Below are 22,173 nucleotides of genomic sequence, written 5' to 3' on the forward strand. Positions count from 1 at the left end.
TGAGATCCTATATAAAAGGTTATTTTATGGAACTCTGATGTGATTCTTGAATACTGAAAAAGCTAAAAAATCCTTGTAAGAAGTTCATGAAAGAATTTGTGTCACTCATACAAATGGGTATATAATGGCTAACTAAATGCATAGATTAGGCTACTTCTGGCTGAACATAGAAAGGGATTGTATTTTCTATATCAAAAAATGCCATAAATATTAGGTGTATGGTAATAAGATTACCACACCCTAGCACTTTTGTTTAATATGGTGCCACCCTGGCCCTTTCCAATATAGGAACTTGATGTCATTGGATCAATCAACTTAAAAGCAACATGTCATTTTATTTTTGTGGCAATTGATTACTTCACAAAATGGGTAGATGCTTGTTCATATATGCATGTAAACCAAAAGTTAGTCAAGTGATAATGGGCATCGTTTTATTTTGGTGGCAATTAATACTTTACAAAAGGGGTATAAGCTTGTTCATATGCACATGTAACTAAAAGTTGGTCAAATGATTTATTGAAAAAGATTTGATTTGTCAATATAGCTCACTAGAAACCATACTAGTAGATAATGCCATGAACTTCAATGGAAAGATAATTGTAGAGTTCTGTGATAATTAGAAGATCAAACACTTAAACTCATCACCGTATAGGCTAAAAATAAATGGTGTTGTAGAAATGATCGACCAATATAAACATTAAGAAAATCTTTCAGAGAGATAATGGTTACTTAAAAACATTAGCATGAGATGCTTTTCTATGTCATTCACATATATCGCACCATAATAAAAACATTAATGGGAGCCATGCCGTACTTATTCGTATATGGAATGAAGGTGATAAAGCCTTTTAAAGTTAAAATTCCCTAATTAAAAGTCTTGATGAATGCATAATTAGAAGAGTCAAAACGAGCTAAAGCATGATATGAGTAGTTAAACATAATCAACAAAAAAAGATCAACAATAATTTACCATAATTAGTTGTACTAGAAAAGGATGGCCAATCCGTGATAAAAAAAAAGTTCGCCATAAAGAGTTTAAAGAGAAGGAATTGGAATTGAAAAAGATTTTGCCTCTACCAGGAAAAAATTAGAGTAAATGGACACCAACCATAAAAAAACCTTATGTCGTGGTGAAGAAATTGTTTTCACTTATGATAACTATCGCACCTGACATATGATGACTCAGCTTTCTTCCTATGAAAAGGGTTTTATTTGATTTTTAAGGGCGGAAAGGTCTTAAAATTGATAAAGTCAATGTGGCTTTAAAATCTTTTTGATAAAAATATCTAATCTCTGTTAAGGCATCTATCAGATCGTGGGACTTGAAAAAAAACACATTACCATATAGAACTTTTGTTTTACTATGGGATTGTTTTACAGTGATTATAGATTACCTAAAAGGCTAAAACCCTTGGCCCCAGAAGGGATACAATAAAAATATAATAGACGAGGGCACAGTAATCCAAAGCCATTTTTATTTAACAAAACCCGTAGTTCAAGATTTCTTTAATCTCTGTTAAGTTTAATATTTGCTAGACCACAGCAGGCAAGAGATCAGAGAATAAAGAAAGAGTCTGGCATTCTCTACGTGTAATAGGGTTGGGCAGATGGGGTATGCATGCAACGGGTAGATGCGAGAGATGTCGTATCTGGTCGGACACGTAATATATGAACTCATTCCCTTCCTGATCACCTGGGAATTAGCTAGGCTTAATTTTATGGTACATATTGCCAACCAACACATGGTGTTTTGTGATCAGTACAGACGCTTGCATCTGTAATAGGAATATATTTTTGTCTGTTTGAGATAATATAATTCTAAGTAGAGAGATCACTTTGGATACCGCAACGGGGAATGAGAAAGGTTCAATTGTTTTGAAGTAAACTCCGTGTGCATCGAGCCAAAATAGTACATGTAATAATTTGTTTTAAATTAAGTATGTGATTCTGATCAGTATTATTGAAGTATGAAACAATGAGTATGCTCAAGTCAGCTCAGATTAAGATGTCAAGCTTGTGGGGTTCTACCGACATGAATTTGCACCTTTAGTTCATCTATAGCTCCCATTAATGTTGAGTTAAATATCTAATCAATGAAGTTAAATGGACATATCAATCAAAATAAAAAATAAGAAATATTTATGTTCATATTCAGTTCAATTTTCTGGCCACATAATATATATCATGTAAAGATTTCCTTTCTAATGCCTGGTTTGCGCCCTTTATTCAAACGAATATTGATTATTTATTTTTTAAAAATTTAAGCCAAAATTAAATTTGAAAAAAAAAAGATTAAATGAGTATTTGCTGAAATTAATTAGCTGTGTACTATTTATAGGTTACACAAAGAATGGAAATGCACGCGACGATATTTTTTCCTCAAAATTTAACTTAAATTTTCAACAACATAGACTAAATGATATATCAACATGTTTTATATTATTTTTTCTTAGAATCCATGTTCAACAAAAAGATCAAAAACAAGGTGATGATTTAATATTTTTAGACTCAACTACGCGTTAAGCCTATATATATGTGGGTCTGGCAAGTCGTAAAACCCAACATCCATGGGCTTAGCTACATAGTGAGCCCATGTATATATGGATCTGGTAGGCTGTTAAACCCAACATCCCTAAACTTAGCATCTTGCAAAGCCTAGATAGATGTAAAACTGATGATTTTTCTAAACTCTCAATTAGGTCACAAGACTCTATTTACTGATGATCTTTCTAAACTCTCAATTAGGTTACAAGACTATATTTGCTTTTGTTGATGCCTTTAACATAAATAGTTAAGGTCAAAGACATTCATCTCTCTATATCTCTAGATGTCTAAATTTTTTCAAAAGAACTTGTTACTTTATCCCTCATTAATGATGTGTAAAGGATATTTAATCCCTCTTTAAATGCTATTAGGGCAAAATGATACTACAACCACTTCTCTCCATAAAAAGACAAGTTTCATGGATTAAAATCCCAGATGATTCCTTTAAAGAATTAGGTTCATAATCTCTATTCTCTATTACATACATATTTTCAGAGCATCTCTCTAAAACATTGCACTCTCTCTCTAAAAAGATACTTAAGCATTGAAGAGTCCTAGAATACACCAAAAGGGACCTTTCCAAGTACTAGTCACAACCACCTTGGCTTACCATGCATTAGGTACTGGCTACTAGCTACCTTGGCTAATGAAAGAAGAACAATTTGTTTGAATCAAAAGATTAACCAATTATCCGACACATAAGTATTATTCTTAAGCTACTTGAATTTTGAAACATCATCAATTGGCGTCATCTGTAAGAAAAGAAAAAAAATCACTAATTGTTCTTCTTTCACTGGTTTTTGATATCCCTAATCACCATTAAACGCAAATGATCAAGACATTCTAGGAATGGGACGTGTCATGAACTTCCCTACAATTGTTGGCACATATGATCCATTAGAGTTTCATCAACTCTTTAGTAAGTAGGAAAGGTTATGCAATAATTTGTTCACTTTTAAGTCAGAGTATGATTTATTCTACTTACCCATGGATTTAGAGAGACAAAAAAAAATTAAGCTATATATTTTCCAACTTCATGAATGTAGTTAGAGCCTCGAGATTTTGAAAAGCTCTCAACAAGTACAAAAGAAATGTTGGTTCAAACCATAAAACATGTGAAGTTTCTTTGCAAATCATCCAAGAGAAATGGAAGAGTCTCCCTCACGCTTGACACTCTAATCAAATGAAAATTTATTATATCCAAAAAGAATAAGAACGTAAGTTTCTTGTATATGAATGGCTTATTCCAAATGGCTTTTCATTTTCTTTGGGTGATGTTTGAGGGTCTCTCATCCACCCCTCAAGGAAGGAATCAACTTAGGCAATAACATAATTTACCTTAAAATAGATTGACATGGTCTCCCTAGTGCAATTGAAAAACTCTCTAAGGATGGGATATATATTATCTCAATAATGAGGATAGATGCGATCTCCCAAGGCAACAACTCCACAACTCCAAAATATTTTGACTTCATCCCCATAATACAATAACATCAATCTCTATACGATCCTAGTGTCATCTCAATAATCCATTGAAAATATAAAGATAACCTCACAACCCAGATTTCTTCTTAGTTCCAAACAAGAGGGCATATCATACTAAGTTTAGGAAAAATTCAAAGCTCGATTCTTGCTAAAATTTAATAAATGTTTTTCTAAGTATAGGCATTACACCCATATATATTTTCAAAAATTTCCTAAGGGCTTTTGTATCTTGTATGGAATTTGTATTATGGGTGTTTGACCCATACAAATTTCTTAGGGAATTCCCTCAATATTTTTCTAAGTTTAGGTGTTAAGCTGATATAAATTTTCAAAACTTTTCTTAAAGGCCTTGAACCCCACGAGAAAATTTTACTATGGGTGTTAGATCCATACAGATAACACAAGTCAATATAGAAATGAAAAGAATCAGATTTATAAAATAAAACAAAATATATGTTACATGGATAAACCTTATAGGGCCAGGCTGTGTACATAAGTAAGGGCAAAAGGGGGGCAGGAGGCTCAGATATCTAGCTTGGTCTCCTTAGCCAGATATTATTCATAATGGGCAGTAACATCCTTAACATGGAACACATCTGCAAAGTCAAACGCTAGGACTAGATGGAAGGCAGCACTAAAGTTCACTTGCATTCCTATTTATTCATTGAAAAAATATAGGTTTGATATGAAAAGAAAGATCTTATCTCAAACCATCTCGGACAAAGTTGCAGACCCCCTAAAAATTCCTAGAACTCTTCTAGAGAGTTCTTCAAAGCCTCTAGATGAGCCTAAGGACTCTGGACTTTTTTCTTAGCAGCACAAAGCTCAGCCCTTAAACCATCTTGAGTAGTCTTTGCCTAAAACATCTCTCGTTTTAAGATATTCATTTGATTATAAGTGGTTTAAAACAGTTTATCATTGGAGCCCAACTAAAGAACAATATCTTATATCTATTCCTTTAATGATGAATAGGCCACTTTGAGGCTCTTCAATTCAGCCTTCACAACAGTCTTCTCCTACTTTAACAACTTTAAGGTAGCTTAGTTTGCTCTATTTTTAGCAATGGCCTCCCTTACATGGTTTCTCTCAACCATCCAGTGTCTCTTAGAATGAGCACACATCATGAAAGTCTACCAAAAACAAGTGTTAGGAACAATGGTCATAAAACCAAACTACAAGGATTAATGAGAAAGTTCCTTACATTGAAGGCCATTTTTTTCAGTTAAGGCCAAATGGCAATAATAGCTCTCATAAACATCATTGAAATGTCTGAGGGAATGTCTGAGGGAATGGTGATGATCCTCTCCAATAGTCTTACCACCTTAAGGCCAGTCTTCTCAAGGCTTGACCTCCTGCCAACAACAATATCTATGAGTTGCCTCTCCTTATCGGTCAAAGTGGGGAAACTAAAAGGAGCTCAACCAAAAATGAGGTCAACAAAAGTATCCTTAAAATCAACTTCCTTAGGAATGGCCCAAGTAAAGGGCCCAACTACTACAACCTCTACAAAGAAAGTTGGAGGTCAAGGTAGAGGAAATGCCACCACAAGAGCCTCTATGGTAAAGGCTAGAACACTAGTCTTTACAGGGGTGGAGAACCTCCTTCTCTTAAAACAAACCATAACGCCTACAATCATTTCAAAGGGGTCAGGTTTATTTAACCCCCAGATCAAGGAGTATGAATACCCCTAGCTTCCATTTCTGCAGTAGTTCTAGCTCTTGCCATTGAATCCTTAGGGACAAGGAGTTCATCAATGATGATGGGGTTGCCTTTCATCTTTTCTGTAGTTTTGCCTCTACTCAAGATAAGAGATAAAGACCCTCTTAGTAAACTCTCATCTGCAGACCTTACAAAAGTTTCTCCTTCTTCTTCAACTGTCAGCCCTGCACACAAATAGAGTGAGTAGTGAACTTAGATGTAATAAAAGCAAAAAGGGTACGGAAGCTACATACTTTATAATAGAGCCAGGTAGTGCCCTCTAGCCTTCCTATTGACTTTGTACTTTTTTGGGGCCGATGCCAATACAACATATATCTTTTCCTCATTTGAGCCTAGACAAGGTTTATTGTTGACTTTAGGGGGAGGTACCCTCCAATAGTATGAGCAACCTCAAATACGTTACATCCTATATCTAAGGCTGACTTTTTCGTTATACCTCATTATCAACCACTTCCCCCTTTATTTTTTGAAATGGGCATGTTTTCCATGCAGAGTTCCCTTCATAGCTCATATAGGTCTTTCAGCGAAGGTAAAGAACCAACACATGTCATTCCCACCATCAATGTCAGCAACTAGATGATAACAGGTCCTAAACACACTAATTGTAGGCTCGATTTCAACAAGCCTAAGAAACTTATCAAATGAAAATAAGATTATCCACCTATTGGGGTGTGGCTAGCTTGGACCCTATTGATAATATCTAAAAACTACCCCAATGCATACATGCAAAAGAGGACTATAATTTCTAAATGACCCTGAGTAGAGCTCAAGATCGATTGGTTGATACGCTCAGCCTCAGCAAGCATTTGAGATGTGTACTCTCCTGTATGCCGAATGTTAACGAACTCAATGTCCTCCACACCTAGAGTGTTGGGGGTATCATTCTTAGGGGCCTAAGGCAACCTTTCGCTCCCCTAAGGTTCACTAACAATCGTGAGAGAAGTATTTCTCCTACGGGGAGAACTATTCTCCTTTACCATAAATGGATGTTAGGGCTCCATCTTATCTAGTTTTAGGGCTTAGTCAGATGGACCGTTGTCCCTTGTTGTTTCTTCTAATCCCAGGTTGAAATAGAAACTCCTCATCAGAGACAACATCCAATTTTCTAGAAACAGATCTGACTCTTTTTTTTTTCATTTTTCTATTTAAAGTAGAGAACAAAAAAGAAACCTTTGGTGGGAAATACATAGAATGAGGGCTTCTTCTTGGATTATAGCAAATCTAGTTCGGGTGTATTTTTTTCAACAGAGTAGTTCTTTATAAATTACAGAAATTGAAAGTAAAAGAAAAGATAAAAGCAAGAATGACTAGGGTTATAAAGGAAACATCTTTTCACCTTCACTGTTGGACGAGTAACCTCTCGTAGCATCTTAGATATCTAAAAGTCCATTCAATCGCTGCATTGAATGAACACCATCATCTTGTTTTCTAATGGACACCTTCTTTTGATAAAGATAGGTTAAAAAAAGACGAGACATATAACCATAAAGAATCTCAATAGTTTTGCAATGAACAAATCTTATGGGGAAGGTAAAAATTCCTTCATTAACGATACAAACAACTCTTAGGTAAAAAAAAAACTTGTTTAAAGCTGGTAACCTTTCAAAATCTTTGTGTAATAAATACGTAAGGACTTAGGGTTTTTTTGATGGATCAACATGTTTTATGTTATTTTTGCCTAAAATCCATGTTTAACAAAAAAACCAAAGGAAGGGTAATGATCCAATATCTCTAGTTTCAGCTACACGTTGAGTCCATGTATGTATGGGTCTGACAAGTCGTCAAACCCAACACCCCTAAGCTCGGCTACACGATGAGCCCGTGTACATATGAGTTTAGCAAGCAATAATACCCGGCTTCCCTAGGCTCAGCTATGCGCTAAGCCCAAGTACATATGGGTCTAGTACGCCACTAGACCCAATATCCCTAGGCTCAACATCTCGCCAAGCCAAAATGAATGTAAAATTGATGATCTTTTTAAACTCTTAATTAGGTCATAAGACTTCGTTTGTTTTTGTCAATACCCTTAATGTGAATATTTAAGGTCAAAGTTACTCATCCCTCTATATCCCTATGTATATAATTTTAAAAAAAAAAGACTTGTTTCTTTATCCCTCATTGATGATGTGTAAGGAATATTTTATCTCTTTTTAAATACTATCAGGGCAAGAATACTTCAGCCTCTCCTCTCCGTAAAATGATAAGGTTCATGGATTATAAAGCCCAAATGATTCCTTCAAAGAAGGGTTCATAATCTATATTCTCTATTGCATGTATATTTTTAAAGCATCTCTCTAAAATATTATTACTCTCTCTCTCTAAATAAATAATTATTTAAGCATTACAGAGTCTCTGAATTCATCAAATGAGATCTTTTTAGGTACTAGTCATAGCTACCTTAACTACGGAGAGTAAAAATTGATTGAATTAAAAGATTAACCAATTATTTGACACATAAACTTTATTTTTAAGTTATTTAAATTTTGAAACATCATCACTAAAGTTTTAGGTTTGGCAAAAACTAGAAATCACATTGTCCAGAGCTAGATGAATATATGACAGAATCTATATATATATATATATATATATATATATATATATATCAAGAATAGTCTACTAGTTAACTATGAAACCAAATTTAACAGAAGCCTGCCCTAGTAATTTCATATTTGTATTCACAGAAGAGATATTATCTACTCGTTTAAAAGGTTTGATCATGATATTAGTGCAAAATTGTTTGACAGTCTATGCGTGACTCATGAGGTGGAAGCCGATCAAATTAATTCAACACAAAAGTAAATTTGAGCTAGCAATTGGCATTATGGCGGCTACAATCATTACCTAACTTGAAGAACAAGAACAGAGACAAGTTTCATAAGAAAATCTTGCGCAAAGCAAGAACAAGACCATAAGGAATTATTCATACTTATCATCCTAATTTGCAATGTCAATGTTAGGTAAGAAATATTTGTGGATTGGAAACCAAGTGTAATTCATGAATCTAAATATTTCATTCAAGGGGATGTACATGTTTTTAGCATTAATTGCCTATTCCTTACTCAAAAACAAAAAAAGTTGGAATTCAAACAATGGCATAGATAGAGTTCAAGAGTTTAGATATGAAAAATAAATTAAATCAATTAATTTAAAATATGATTGAATTAAGGACTAACGAGGGATGAATCCAGAATGAAAAGCTTGGGAGGGGCCAAAAGGTTTTATCATTAGAAAAATAGAGATAAAATTAATTATGTTAACAAATTAAGACAATTGTTTGGATCGTACGAGCACCAAACCCAGTTAGAACAGAGAAGGAGTAGCTGTATCTATACTGTCACAGGAGCTAGCCCACATGCACGCAAACTTGCTGGAATGATTAATTGAAGAAAGATGATGATGATGATTGTGATGATCAGAGTCTAAGCTTGGGCCCCCACAGTCACACCCTTGCAGAGAGACAGTGTATCACGGACGGTCCTATCTATGCATTGCCTTGGGAAACGTAACTAACTTTCTCTCTTTCTCACCAAACACACACTTCACCGTCACTGACTCTCTCTACTGCTAGCCACTGCATGCTAAATTTGGGTCTTAAAACTGTTATTATGGTGTAATCATTTCAATACTTGCTCATGGGCTGTAAAGGCAAGCAACTTTTCCAATCCTTGTTTTACATCAGATCATCAATATCCTCCGCTCAGTTAAACGATTTTTTTTTTTTAATTTAGCACCGCTTGGAAAAAAAAATTGCAAACTAACATGATAATTTTTTTTTAAAAAAAAAACACAGCTTATATCAAGGTCTCCATACATGAGTTTTTAAAATATTACAAGTCAAACTATGATTTTTTTAAAATATTATACTTGAAAAAAGCGATTTTAATATAAAAAAATTGTTAGCAAATATCTAAACTCTAACCGTAACTCTAAACCTGAACTAACTTCAAATTCAAACCCTAAATTCTAACCCTAACTGTATTTTAGTATATTTTTATATATAGTATTATATTATGTCATTTTTTTTAATAATGAGTTTGTATTTTATTTTACATATATTTTTATAATTATTTTGTCAGGTAGGTTGAGATTTTAATATTGTTGATCTTATTATAAATTTTCAAATTTATTTTGATGTAGTAGAGTTTCAAATCAATTTAAATTTTACGTGTATCATGACAATGAAAACAATAAGGTTGGGTGTAGTTATAATATCAATACTGTTGGAGGCTTTCATGATTGATAAATTATTAATTTTGATTATTTTTTTAATTTTTCATATTTAAGTTGTTTAAAATTTTAAATCGAGCATTTACATATGAAGGAAAACAACAATGTTATAGTGTGTTATTACCGACACCAATTACTTTTCTACGTGTTAAATTGTGCTGTTACCATAATCAAACGGAAATTGCAACAATGGGGCTACTATCATCTATGTTATTAGAGTTGAAGATGCAATATTTCTAGCTACTTCATAAATACAAATTGAAGATGCAATATTTCTAGCTACTTCATAAATACAAATTGAAGATGCAATACTTCTAATTCATGTGGGGTATTTTTTTTCCTTTAAAATTATTGGTTAGATGCTGGGAAAATCCTGGGGATTGATTAATATAACATGTATATGTATTCTTTATTAAGAAAAAGAGAGGTGATGTAAAATAAGTGACGAAATGTATTGGTTTATAATTTAGGGTTAATGTTTAGAATTTGGATTTTGGGGTTAGGATTTAGAGTTTGTATTTAGATTAAGATTAGGGTTTAGTGTTAGGGGTTTAGATTTAGAATTTGAGTTTGTTAGGTTTAGGGTTTGAGTTTGAGTTTGATGTTTGTTTTTAGAGTTTGAGATTTGATAGGGTTAAGTTTTAGGTATTATTTAAAATTTATATTTGAGATCAGTTTGGGGTTTGAGAATAGATTTGAGTGTTTTTTTTTCAAAATCAGGGATGTTAGTTTAGGATATAGTTTAGATTTGAGGTTATTATTATTATTATTATTATTATTATGTCACAATCACGGCTGGGAGTTTGCCAGAACATTTTTCAAATTTTGTTTTCAAGGAAAAACACCCTAGTAAAACAAGCAATCCTATCAATTACCTTTTACTTTACTTTCATGCACCGCATGCATCACCTCACTTTTACCAGTTAATGCTACATGGGACTACTATTTTATTGCCAATCATTCCCTTACTATAGTAGTTACCTTTTTTTTACTTTCCTGCTGATAATTGGAGTTTGAGCTCAAAAGGCTACAAAAAGACGCAATCCTACACATTCTTATTATACAACGTACTAGCTGATAGCCTCTCTCTCACACATTTTTTTACCGTTTTCTATCGTCTGTGTGGGAGCGATGTGTACTGTGTGTGCGTGAGGGAGAGAGGTGTGGCCCATTATTGAAATATATGGCTGACCGACTTTCAGCAAGAAAAAGAAAAGGGGGGGCAGAGTAAGGCCAAGATAATAAGAGAGAGAGAGAGAGAGAGCTGTTAGAGAATAAGATAGAGATATTCTCTTTAGTCATCATGTTTTTTGGTGTTTTCTTTTGAAATCAAACAAGGGCAAACCAGATCTCTGTAAGAAGAGTCCGAAGTTAATTTGGACCGTCTTTTTTTTAGTGGGGTGTTTAGATTCAAGCTTGAGTTGTGTTTTTCTTTTCTTTTGGCAGAATTAGCTAAAGAGTGAAGTCAGTATTTGAATAAACTAAACATTTAGCTGGTTGTGTTTGGAGAGACTCTTGCTTTCTTTTGTTTTTGTACGGTTTTTATCCTTTTTCGGAAGCTGTTGCCTTGTTGGGTTTTGGTTACTTGGTAGTTCAATTTAAGTGGAAATGATGTCTGGTGATGCTTTTTCACTACCCTCTTTAATAGCAGGGTTTGCTCAAGACCAGAATAATGCAAACCCTAAGCCTAATCCTAATCCGGTGGCCAAAAGGAAGAGAAATTTGCCAGGAACACCAGGTAAGTAGCACGCTTAGCTTCATATTTTGCTTGGGAACTCATCTCTTATTCTTGCATATGTACACAAGTTTCTTTAATTGAACAGTAGTCAAATAAACAGTTTCTATGTCTTCGCAGATCCAGATGCTGAGGTTATTGCTTTATCTCCTAAGACACTCATGGCAACCAACAGGTTCATATGTGAAATATGTAATAAAGGATTTCAAAGAGACCAAAACTTACAACTTCATCGAAGAGGTCACAATCTTCCATGGAAGCTCAAGCAAAGGACCAACAAAGAGGTACGAAAGAAGGTCTATATTTGCCCAGAAAAGACCTGCGTTCACCACGATTCATCTAGAGCTCTAGGAGACTTAACTGGCATAAAGAAGCACTTTAGCAGAAAACATGGGGAGAAGAAGTGGAAGTGTGAGAAATGTTCAAAGAAATATGCTGTTCAATCAGACTGGAAAGCTCACTCCAAGACTTGCGGGACTAGAGAGTATAAATGTGACTGTGGGACTTTATTTTCCAGGTACTATTAGCTACTATATATACACTTGCACTTGATTTTCTTGATTTTCAGTCAATGATCACGTAGCAGATGAAATAAATGCTATCCCTTTGATTTTGAATTAGATGGTACTTCATTTATGAGTATACTAGGTAATAAGTAGTTCTGATAGAACAATTTTTAACTAGGTTTTCTAATATATATATATCAAAACAGGAAAGATAGTTTTATCACACACAGAGCCTTTTGTGATGCCTTAGCTGATGAAAGTGCAAGGATCACTTCAGTTCAAGACACAGATCTAAATTTCAGAAATGACACAGTAAATTTGCCCCATGGATTTTCCAACCGGCCAGGAGTTCCAGATATCGCAGGTATTTCTCAATTTAGTGCAGGTTTCAGACCTGATTTCAGTGGCATGAGTAGTCCAGGAAATTCTCTCGGTGCTGATCAACAAAAGACTGGACTTTCTCTGTGGATAAATCAGGCCAATTCACACATTACTCCCAATTCAAATCTTTACGTGCCTCCGATTTCTACTGGTTTGCCTGAGATGGTGCAAATGGTAGCCAATCTCTATAGTTCATCATCCTCGGCCAATATTCATGGGAATTTAACCTTATCTGGACTGTCTCATGAGTTAAAGGAAGAAGGTATTAACAAAGCCAATATGGGGGATACGTCAGCTTCTTTGTATTCTGATAGAATTCAAAACAAGCAATTAAAGCTAGCTGCTGTACCCATGTCTGCGACAGCACTTCTACAAAAGGCAGCCCAAATGGGTTCTACAAGAAGCAATCAACCTTTCTTTGGCAACAGTTATGGATTGATGAGCTCTTCTTCTTCTTCTTCTCCTACAACAAACCCCATCTCTCTCAACCAGAATCCAAACGAGCTATACCATGTCTTTCAAAATGTTAAGCAACCTGCAAGCGAGAGCCTAACAGCAACTTATAATAGTGTAGCAATGAGTGATGCAGTGATGGGTACATCAAGCAATCTTGATCAACTTGTGATGCAAACAAGTGGAAACCTACAAAATGACCCGACTCAGTTGAAGTTGCAAAGAGGTTCAAATTCTACTGAGAGTGGCTTAACGAGAGATTTTCTTGGTATGAGTAGTGAATCCGGTCGTCTATTTTTGCCACATGACCTAGCTAAGTTCGCTTCAATAAGTTCAGCCATGAGCTCGAACCATTTCACTGCCAATCATTGATGGTCTTGCACACTATTGCATGCCTGTTTTAAAATAGCACAAACTTGAGGCTAAAACACCCGATCTAGGGACCGAGTTGGCTCGGTCGTGGAAGGTAAGGGCGCGGCTCGTTAATGGTAGTGATAAATGAGACTGGAAGTGGTGGCCCGGTTGATGAAGCATGTCAGAAAATAACTAAACATTGAACAAACTCCAACTCATGCATGTTCTCCTTGTTTTTTGTTGTTGTTTTTATTTTCTTCTTGTTGTTCTATTATGTGTCTTAGCTCTTTTATCGTATAGTCGGATCAATATTTTCCTTTCTTTATTGAAATTGAAGGGCACGGAAAACAAAGACATATCGTTGACTGATCGTCAACGTAATCCGGCTACCTCGTCAACGTTGATGGGTTTTGAAAGCAAAACCAAGTCTTTGTTATAGTGAAAATCGAAAACAATATAAACCGTACGTTGGTGTTCAATTTGCTTAATATATAGTATAATATAGTCTTTAGAGAGATTCGGCTTTACAAGTCTCTCTTTCTTGTCTAAGATCAAGCAGTGTGTAATATTCTAGTGTCTCTCTTGACTAGGGAGAATCTAGCTAGGTAGGGCAAACGCTACGATTGGCTAGACTCATGAATTTTTGGGGTGTTAATTACGTCAATGGAAGCTTAGGAGAAAATTTAGGGGCCAAGGAAAAGAAGTACGATTTGTCAAAGGCAGTATGATGGGATTGTGAAATTCCCCATTGCTACATGGAGTTAAAGGTTTATTCTCCATGGCAAGTTATTATGCATACTGACAGTTAATCTAGTGTTCGATGCATAACTCATCTCATGTCCGAAAAGTTATTTGAGCTTATCTTTTAAATAAAATTAAATTCATAAATATTTTTTTCCCTATTTATATAAGAATAAACAGTGTAACTAATATATCTAGTGATCTTTCAAAATCCAAATCCTAAATATTCTTATCGTCCTAAGTCTTGAGAAATAGAAGCAAATCTTTATGAAGGAAATGAAATGATTCTCATCGATGATACTTACTGATTAGAGCAAGAAAAATAATGAATTAATAATTATCTCAAGCATATTTGAAATGAAAATAATAATCAACTCTGGTACATGAATCGAAATTAATTAATTCCTCTAAAAATTATAATTATGTTTGTTCGATTGTTACATCTTCCTCGGCGAAAAAAGGTGTTTAAGACAAGTTGAAAATATAGTTTCTATACTGATTTAGAGTAAATCTCGGGGCCTTGGGTCCCACGACTTTTTTTTATCTTATAAAAAAATATAGATACTATTATTTAAAAAACAAAACAATGAGTTTTACTGGATTTTAACCGAGTTTTTTTTAGGATTCACATCATTTCAAGTTAATTTTTTTTTATTATTAAAATCATTGTGCCGTAGTTATAAATTGTTAAGGGGATGTTTGAGAATATAATAATAATATTTTTAAAAAAAAAAATACATTAAAATAAATTAAATTTAGTATTTAAACGTGTTTTTTTTTTTGTTTTAAGAACTCTGGCCCCAACCAGATAATACAATAACGACTTGACCGACGAGGCCAGACTGATGGCCTACACATCAATGCATGGGGAGTGGGGAATCTTTGCACAATGGCGAGGCTGGGTTTGAACCACTAATTATCAAGTTGCAAGCCTCTCTCCTAAACACCATTGGATATATATCTTCTTCTTTTCAACAAATGCTACTTTTCTAATCAAGTTTATGCTATATAATACGAAGATTAGCTCACCCATAATCTAGTTAGAAAACCATTTTCCACGTTCTAAACAATAAAGGTCTTCTTCAGACAGTTTTAAGGGGACCTATTGTGTGTGCATGCCTCCCAAAGTCTATGGTGCTGGGTCACTCTGGGCCGGCAGCGGCACATATTTGACTTTCACGGGTGCTTCTATTTATTTATTTATTGATTGATAAATCCATTAATTAATGCCTTTTATAGTAGACATTTGCAAGCAGATGAAATGGACATGTTAGAAAGTTGGAGTCTAGGATAGTTACCTTTTCCCATTACCCATTTATAAACACGAAAGGTGTACATTTTTTAGAGCATTGAGGAAGAGGAACTTTATTGTAATGAGTATTACCTTTTTATTGGTACTTGCCACGACCATCTTTTTGAGACCTGGGCGGGTTATATCTTTGGAGTTTGAAATTACTGTTCCAAAACGACATCTCTCATTATTTATGGGATGTTGCACATACATCGAACTAGCTAGTTTTGGACAAAAGAATATTGGTCTTGCGTTGGATGCTAAAGAAGTTTTTCTTTTTTTTTTCTCTTTTGGTGAAATTTGTTGATGTATAAGGTTACATTTAGATTTTGACGTAAATTTTTTTATTATTTAGTAGAAGATTATATAGGTATTTTTATATGTTGGAGTAAACTTTCAAGTCAATCAAAATTCAAAAAGGTCTTGAGATATAGATCATAATAAGTTGTACGAATTTTATTATTTACTTTCTTTTGATATGTGAACTTTTTATTTGGCGAGAATCATTTTCTTATAAGGATATGACAGTTTGTTTGGGGAATTTCTTAATTCTACAAGAATCTTTAATGGGTTGCAACATAATTTTCAAGTGTGACAAGAATTCATTAATGTTCCAAAATCATTTTCTTAAAAGGATTTCTTATTCATCCTGGCAATATAAGGAAAAAAAGAATAATGATATTTAATAACAAATTGATTAGCTTATTTTTTAGAGTTACCTAATCTTACAAGGAAGGTTAAAAAAAAGCAACAAGGATTTTCATGTTTTGAGAGGATTCTTTAAAGCTACAATTAATTATCCTAGACAAATAAGGAAACTAAAGGGGAGGCAACTTTAACAATCAATTTCCTGTCTTATTTTGGATATCTAAAGGTGGCCACAAAAACCCTCGTGTTTCTAGGATGAAAATTTTATTCATGACATTATTTAAACTATAAAATTTATCTATCACAGGCTATTTTGTTTAATTAGGTGCAACAAATTTAGTATATTTATCAAATTTATTATTTTTATTATTTTTTTCATGTTTGAGCTTAATTAATACTTGGTTTTCAACTAAGATCCAAGGTTTGTTTGGATTAATATTTTGGGCTTATCATTATAGGTTTTGGGTCAATTTTGTAAGTCAGCCATTTTAGTCCATAAGGGTATATCCATTAGGGTTATTTTTTAAAAGTATTTAAACTCTTTGTAAACCTAAAATTCAGAAGTCATTGAATAATGTCATTCTGAATTTTCAACTTGTGTGTGAGAGTGATTCATATATTTTTTGGTTCTTGAAAGAACCAAACTGACTTATCAAAACTTAATTAGCTTTGTGGCGTCATTCGATTTAATTCCAATAGTGTTGGTGCCTTGGGATAGGTTTTCAATGTGTCACACTCTTATCAAACCTCTTTTGACTTTTCAAGATCAGATTTCAATCTTGATTGTAGGTTTCATGACTAATTCATCATGAGGTTTGCAGCATTTCTAGGGATAATTCAATGCGTTATATTGTGATTTGTTGTATGGAGGGGGGAAAATTCAAAACTTTGTATTTAGATGTCTTCACAAGAAACCTAAGACAAATATGAAAGATCAAACAACTTGTTTACTCACCCTAAAAGGAACCTTTATGAAATTTGATAGTTTATAATAATGGTTTAAACCCATGGCTAGCTACTTTTATTTGCTCAATTAATTCAAATATCTAAAATGAGGAGAGTAGTACTTTTGTAGAGGAGTTTGTAATCGACCATTAGCAGTCTTAATGGATGATAAGTTAACTTAGATGCAATTATTATTATCATTATTATTTCTATTATATTATTAATTATATTGTTCTTAAAAAAACACTGTCGCACCCTCGCGGCGGAGCGCGGCAACCCTCGATTGATTTCGGGGTCTTTTTTTGTATAAAGGAGTCGCCACCTAGTATTTTGGTCACTAGGAACCCTAATTGGTCTTTCAGAGATTCTAAGGCAAGGGACTGGTTGCGTAAAGCCATTGGGGTGTCGTTACTTCTCCACTTATCTTAAAGTTGATACCACACATATTTTTAAAAATGAGATAAGTGATGCGTGAAGCCCTTAGATTCATATCCAATATATATGCATGATAAACATGAAAAACAATGCATGCTAAAACAGTAAAAAGAGCAAAAATAAATAAATAAATAAAACTTGATAAATTCAACATAGCTACCACAAGGAAAAAAAAACAATACGACAAATATAGTTTAGCAATAAAAAAGACAAATAGCAAAGCTTAGTCCTAAATTCCCCACTGGAGTCGCCATTCTGTCACACCCGGACATCGCGGCGACCAATTAAAAATAATAATCTATATGGAAAAAGAACAGATATCTAGCATCTTGTTCTTTTTAGGGGAAAAGGTCTTGTTCAAGGAGTCGCCACCTAGTATTATGGTCACTAGCAACCCTGACTGGTCAACAGAGATTCTATGGTACGGGACTGATTACGCAAAAGGGAAGATGCTATCACCCCTTAAGCGTCCTACCTAAGGTAGGCTGCATTGCTGGTTTCGTCTAAAATTGCTAAGAATTTGTTCTCATTTTTTTTTATTCTTCCTTTCATGTTCCTGTCTCTGGTGTCAGTGAACAATTCCTATGAGTATTTCCAACTCCGGCGTTGGTAAATATCGCACAAATTCAAAAATACGATACTCCTGACTCTGGCGTCAATGAATATTTTCTCGAAAAATGAATTTGAAGAAGAAATTTTCTATGTCATTTTTTTTATTTATCCTTTATTATTATTTACACTTTTTAGATGGAATTAAAAAAAAAACATTACACGAGATTTGTATTTAACAATAATAGGCCACAGATTGCGCACATAACAAAAAACAAATACAAAATGCAAAGAAAAAAATAAGTCAAAGTGCGAGGGGCCCATAAATAAATCAACAAAGATCCCTAAATATTTTTGGAATTTTCTGATATCGAAAAGGGGTTCGTTTGGCCAAATATCAAAATAACATGGGCATAAAAATTATGGTCAAGGCATAAGGATGTGCTTTGCCAAACACACCCTTAGAAAACACACTTTGGGCCGGATGGGCCTAAAGCCCAGACCCAACCCACTCCCTTTTTAGGGCTGAGTCTAGCCCAGCCCGCATGGGCTGGGTTGGACTCATCCGGCCCAGCCCGGTCACTGGCCCAAGCTAGTGACCCGGTGGGCAGCAAGCACGCGTGGTTCAAACCACGTGTGCGCTGTACAGGGCGAAGGTAATTAAATTACCTTTGCCCTGTGTTCTTCTTCTTGTAATGAAATAAACAGAAACGAAGGGAAAAAGGAAGGCCTTACCTGGCAATGACGAAGAGGAGGGCGACAGTAATAGTCAAGCACTCTTGGAGAATTCTCTCTTCTTCCTCCTTCTTTCGACTGCTCTTTTTTCTTGTTTGATCTCCCCCCTCTCTGCTTGTGTTTGTTTTCTTAATCGGTCTTCTTTGGTTCTCCCCTTCTTAATCGGTCTTCTTTTCACTGAGACTTGGATATCTTAGATTGATCGTTATCTTCCCGGGGCATTGATCTTCATGAGGATAGGGCTTGAGACTCTGTGTTTTGGTTGGATGGGGACACCAACAGTCCTGCCATTGTCAGACTGTTGGAAGTGGTTTTCTTCACGAGTCAATGGTTTGTTCTTGCAGTGAGGGACACAGACACAAACTGAGCAGCTGGTGGTGGAGGTTGTGTGCACTGTATTGTGTTTGGTGGTGTTCTGCACTGTTGCTTGGTCACATGGAGCTTCCTCTGTTTCCAGAGGGAAGAAGACGAAGAATGGAAATGACAACGATGTCGTTTCTGAATGGAAGTGGTGATCTCTCCATTTGGTCCTCCGAGTTTTGACATTTTTTAATCAGGCCCCTGGACAGAATTTCAGCGCCTTTTACAAAATGGTCCCTGGACCTTAATTACTTGTAACTTTGCCCTTGATTAACTCAGAAACTAATATTTATTCAATTATGCCCTTGATTTCATTAATTAAACTAATTCTAAATCTAATTAAGTCCTCAAACTTATATGTTCTTCAATCAGACTCCCGATATTAGTAATTAAACCCAATCAAAGTTTAATTGAAAACCCATACTAGTTAATTCTTTCAAATTTTTTCCAAATTAACTTTCAAAGTCATAAACCAACATGATTTACCCCTCAAAGCTTCCCATTTATGTTGTCTTGATCCAAACCTTAATTTTTGTTCATTTCATTTTTTTTGTTCATTCATTTTTTGTTGTCAAAAATTAGGTTATGACAGTTGCTCCCTCTTTACAATGCTTACGATGCAAAGGCATTGGAAAATTCATTTTCTTCTAACTTTGTATAGTAAGTTTTGTAAAGAAAAATAAGCGTAAAAACCCTACCTCTTTTTTTTTTTAGAAGTGATCTTATTGTGATGGGTGACCTACCCAGAAAAAAGAAAAAGGTCTCTTTGTAATGGTTGACCCTTGGATGATCGAGGGCTCAAAGGCGCGCTCAAAAGGAAGGAAGCGAGGGCTCAAAGGCGCGCTCGAAAGGAGGCAAGGGCTCAAAGGCGCGCTCGAAAAGAAGCGAGGGCTCAAAGGCGCGCTCGAAAAGAGGTAGGGTTAGGAAACACATTACCTCGGATGGTCGAGAAAGGCGATGGAAAAATACACAGATTTTTTTTTGTTTTTTTTGTTGCGGCCTAATTCTCGTGGGCGACCGCCCCGGTTTAGAATTTCTCAAAGGTGAAAAATTTCCAAAAGTGATTTCAAACTCGGCCATTTTAAGGTGGCCTTCCATTTGATGGATCTCATTAGAGATGTCTCTTGCGGAGTTTGCAAAACTCGTTGTCCAATGTCTCAAAGTTTAAATGATATGCATGTATTTTTACCTGATTTGAAATATAGGCCCCCATTTCTTCTTAATCTTCTTGTTTGCTTGATTGATGACGACTTGATATCTCTGATTTGGGTAATCTTTGTCGTTTGGCTTCTAGCCCACTCGAGTTGGCCCATGTAAGTCTCTTCCGCGATTTGTTTACACAACTTAGCCTTTATGGTGCCCATCATGACCCACTTGCTTGCTAAAGATTTTTCATCTCATCCAATAATTTGAGAGGATCATTTATTAATCCCCGTCTCACTTTTAAAAACATTTGTTGTCACTTGTTGAAAGGATCAAGTTGCCTTTTATAAACCAAGATGCCCCCTTGTCTTGTCGTAGGAAATGTTCATCCCTTTTTCTAAAAAGGATTGATTTTTCCTTCTAAACATAATGTTGCCCCCTTGTACTGTTCATTGCTCTTAGGTGTGTTTTGTCAACAACTCTGCCAAATAATGGTTTTTTAAGCAACCATTTTCACATTTCTCCCATTTTCAGTTTGGTGAAGGAATATTTGTTCAGAATGAATCTTGAATTTTTGACCTTGCATTTTGAAAACAAAAATTGTTTTGATGTAATTTAAAAACATTTGCTTTGGAAATCTTGCAACTCTTTGGTTTTTTCTTGGAAAAGAGATTATTTGCTCTTGTATTTGACAATATTGTATTTGGTGGAAGTACATCATGAGGTGACCTTCTGTTTCTTATGGGTTTCTAAAGTGAAGGGCTCGAGAAAAAAAAACTCGAGGTTTTGTTTGAGAAAAACTTGTCTCTTTTTGAACATTTATTTTATCAGCATGAATAATAATGAATAACTTGTTCTCAATGTCATGACTCTAATAAAGAAGTACTCTTTGCATTTTGAGAGCATTGCTTATTAATCCAGTTTGCTTGCTTGCTTGATTAGAAAGGACTTCTACAGGCACGTAATGTAGGCTGAAGTTTTTGGTTATGAAAGAAAAGATCATAAGGCTCAAAGAGTGTTTCAGGGTTTCAAAGACTAAGGATCACTATCAGCAGTTCGACTCTTTGTGTCGTTCCTCTTTTTTTTTTTTTTTTTGCTTTTCTTTGATTCGTCCTTTTTTTTTTCATTGCTTTTCTAGGGCATACTCACTTTATCTTGGTTATCACTCTTTCTTGTGATTTGGGCATGCCCCCTAGTCAATGAGTTTCTTGGGCTCTTTTGCCTTTTCGGCTTTCTCACGGTCTTTTCATCTTTTCTCATTGAAATTTTCACTTGCCCCCAGTGTGGGGTGTGATCCTAGTCGGGATTTTTCATGAAAAAAAAATTATTCAAGCTTAAAAAAGGACTGCAAGGGATATACTTTTTAGAATGTGAAAGGAATAACAAATATAGCCTTTCCTAATTTCAAACGCAAGCAATTAAGATCAATAAACTTTGGCCTCGTCTGATTCGATGGTTTAGTCTTTGCAAAGAGATGCATTTCATGAGTCTATGAGCAATGAGTTCACTTCATACCATTATTCATACATTTAAAACAACATATCTCAAGAGTCATGGTGTAAAGATGACAGTTCATTTTCTATTCGTGCCTTTTGGTTTAGAGTTTAGTCACCTCAATGAAGGAGTTGCTTGATCCATGTGTCATTCAACAAGTAGAATGTCATAAATATTGTTTTAAATAAACATCACATTATTTTTGAAATCAAAATGCAAGTTCAATTTTCAAAATTCCAATGGGGAAACTGATTTTGGTACAAGAGATGAATTGAGTCTATGAGATCACGCAAGGTTGCAAGGGTAAATTTGTGGGTTTATTTTTTTTTTTTGGTACTTGCAAGCACTTTCTATGAAAAATATGCAAAGGGAATTTATTGGCCCAACCCTTTTTCATTGCTTCGATAAGAACTTATACATCATGGATA

The 22,173-nt window shown here is 34.7% G+C and overlaps 1 protein-coding gene across 1 annotated transcript; it reads left to right on the forward strand.

Moving 5' to 3' along the window:
• Window positions 1-11,182: 11,182 nt before the first annotated feature.
• LOC7486470 (zinc finger protein JACKDAW) lies at window positions 11,183-13,735 on the forward strand. Its single transcript, XM_024587086.2, has 3 exons — window positions 11,183-11,713; window positions 11,831-12,227; window positions 12,423-13,735. Exons 1-3 carry the CDS (start codon window positions 11,584-11,586, stop codon window positions 13,420-13,422), a joined length of 1,527 nt encoding a protein of 508 aa, XP_024442854.1. The 5' UTR covers window positions 11,183-11,583; the 3' UTR covers window positions 13,423-13,735.
• Window positions 13,736-22,173: the final 8,438 nt, after the last annotated feature.

This window comes from Populus trichocarpa, chromosome 16, assembly GCF_000002775.5.
Source record: "Populus trichocarpa isolate Nisqually-1 chromosome 16, P.trichocarpa_v4.1, whole genome shotgun sequence".
Taxonomy (NCBI): Eukaryota; Viridiplantae; Streptophyta; class Magnoliopsida; order Malpighiales; family Salicaceae; genus Populus; species Populus trichocarpa.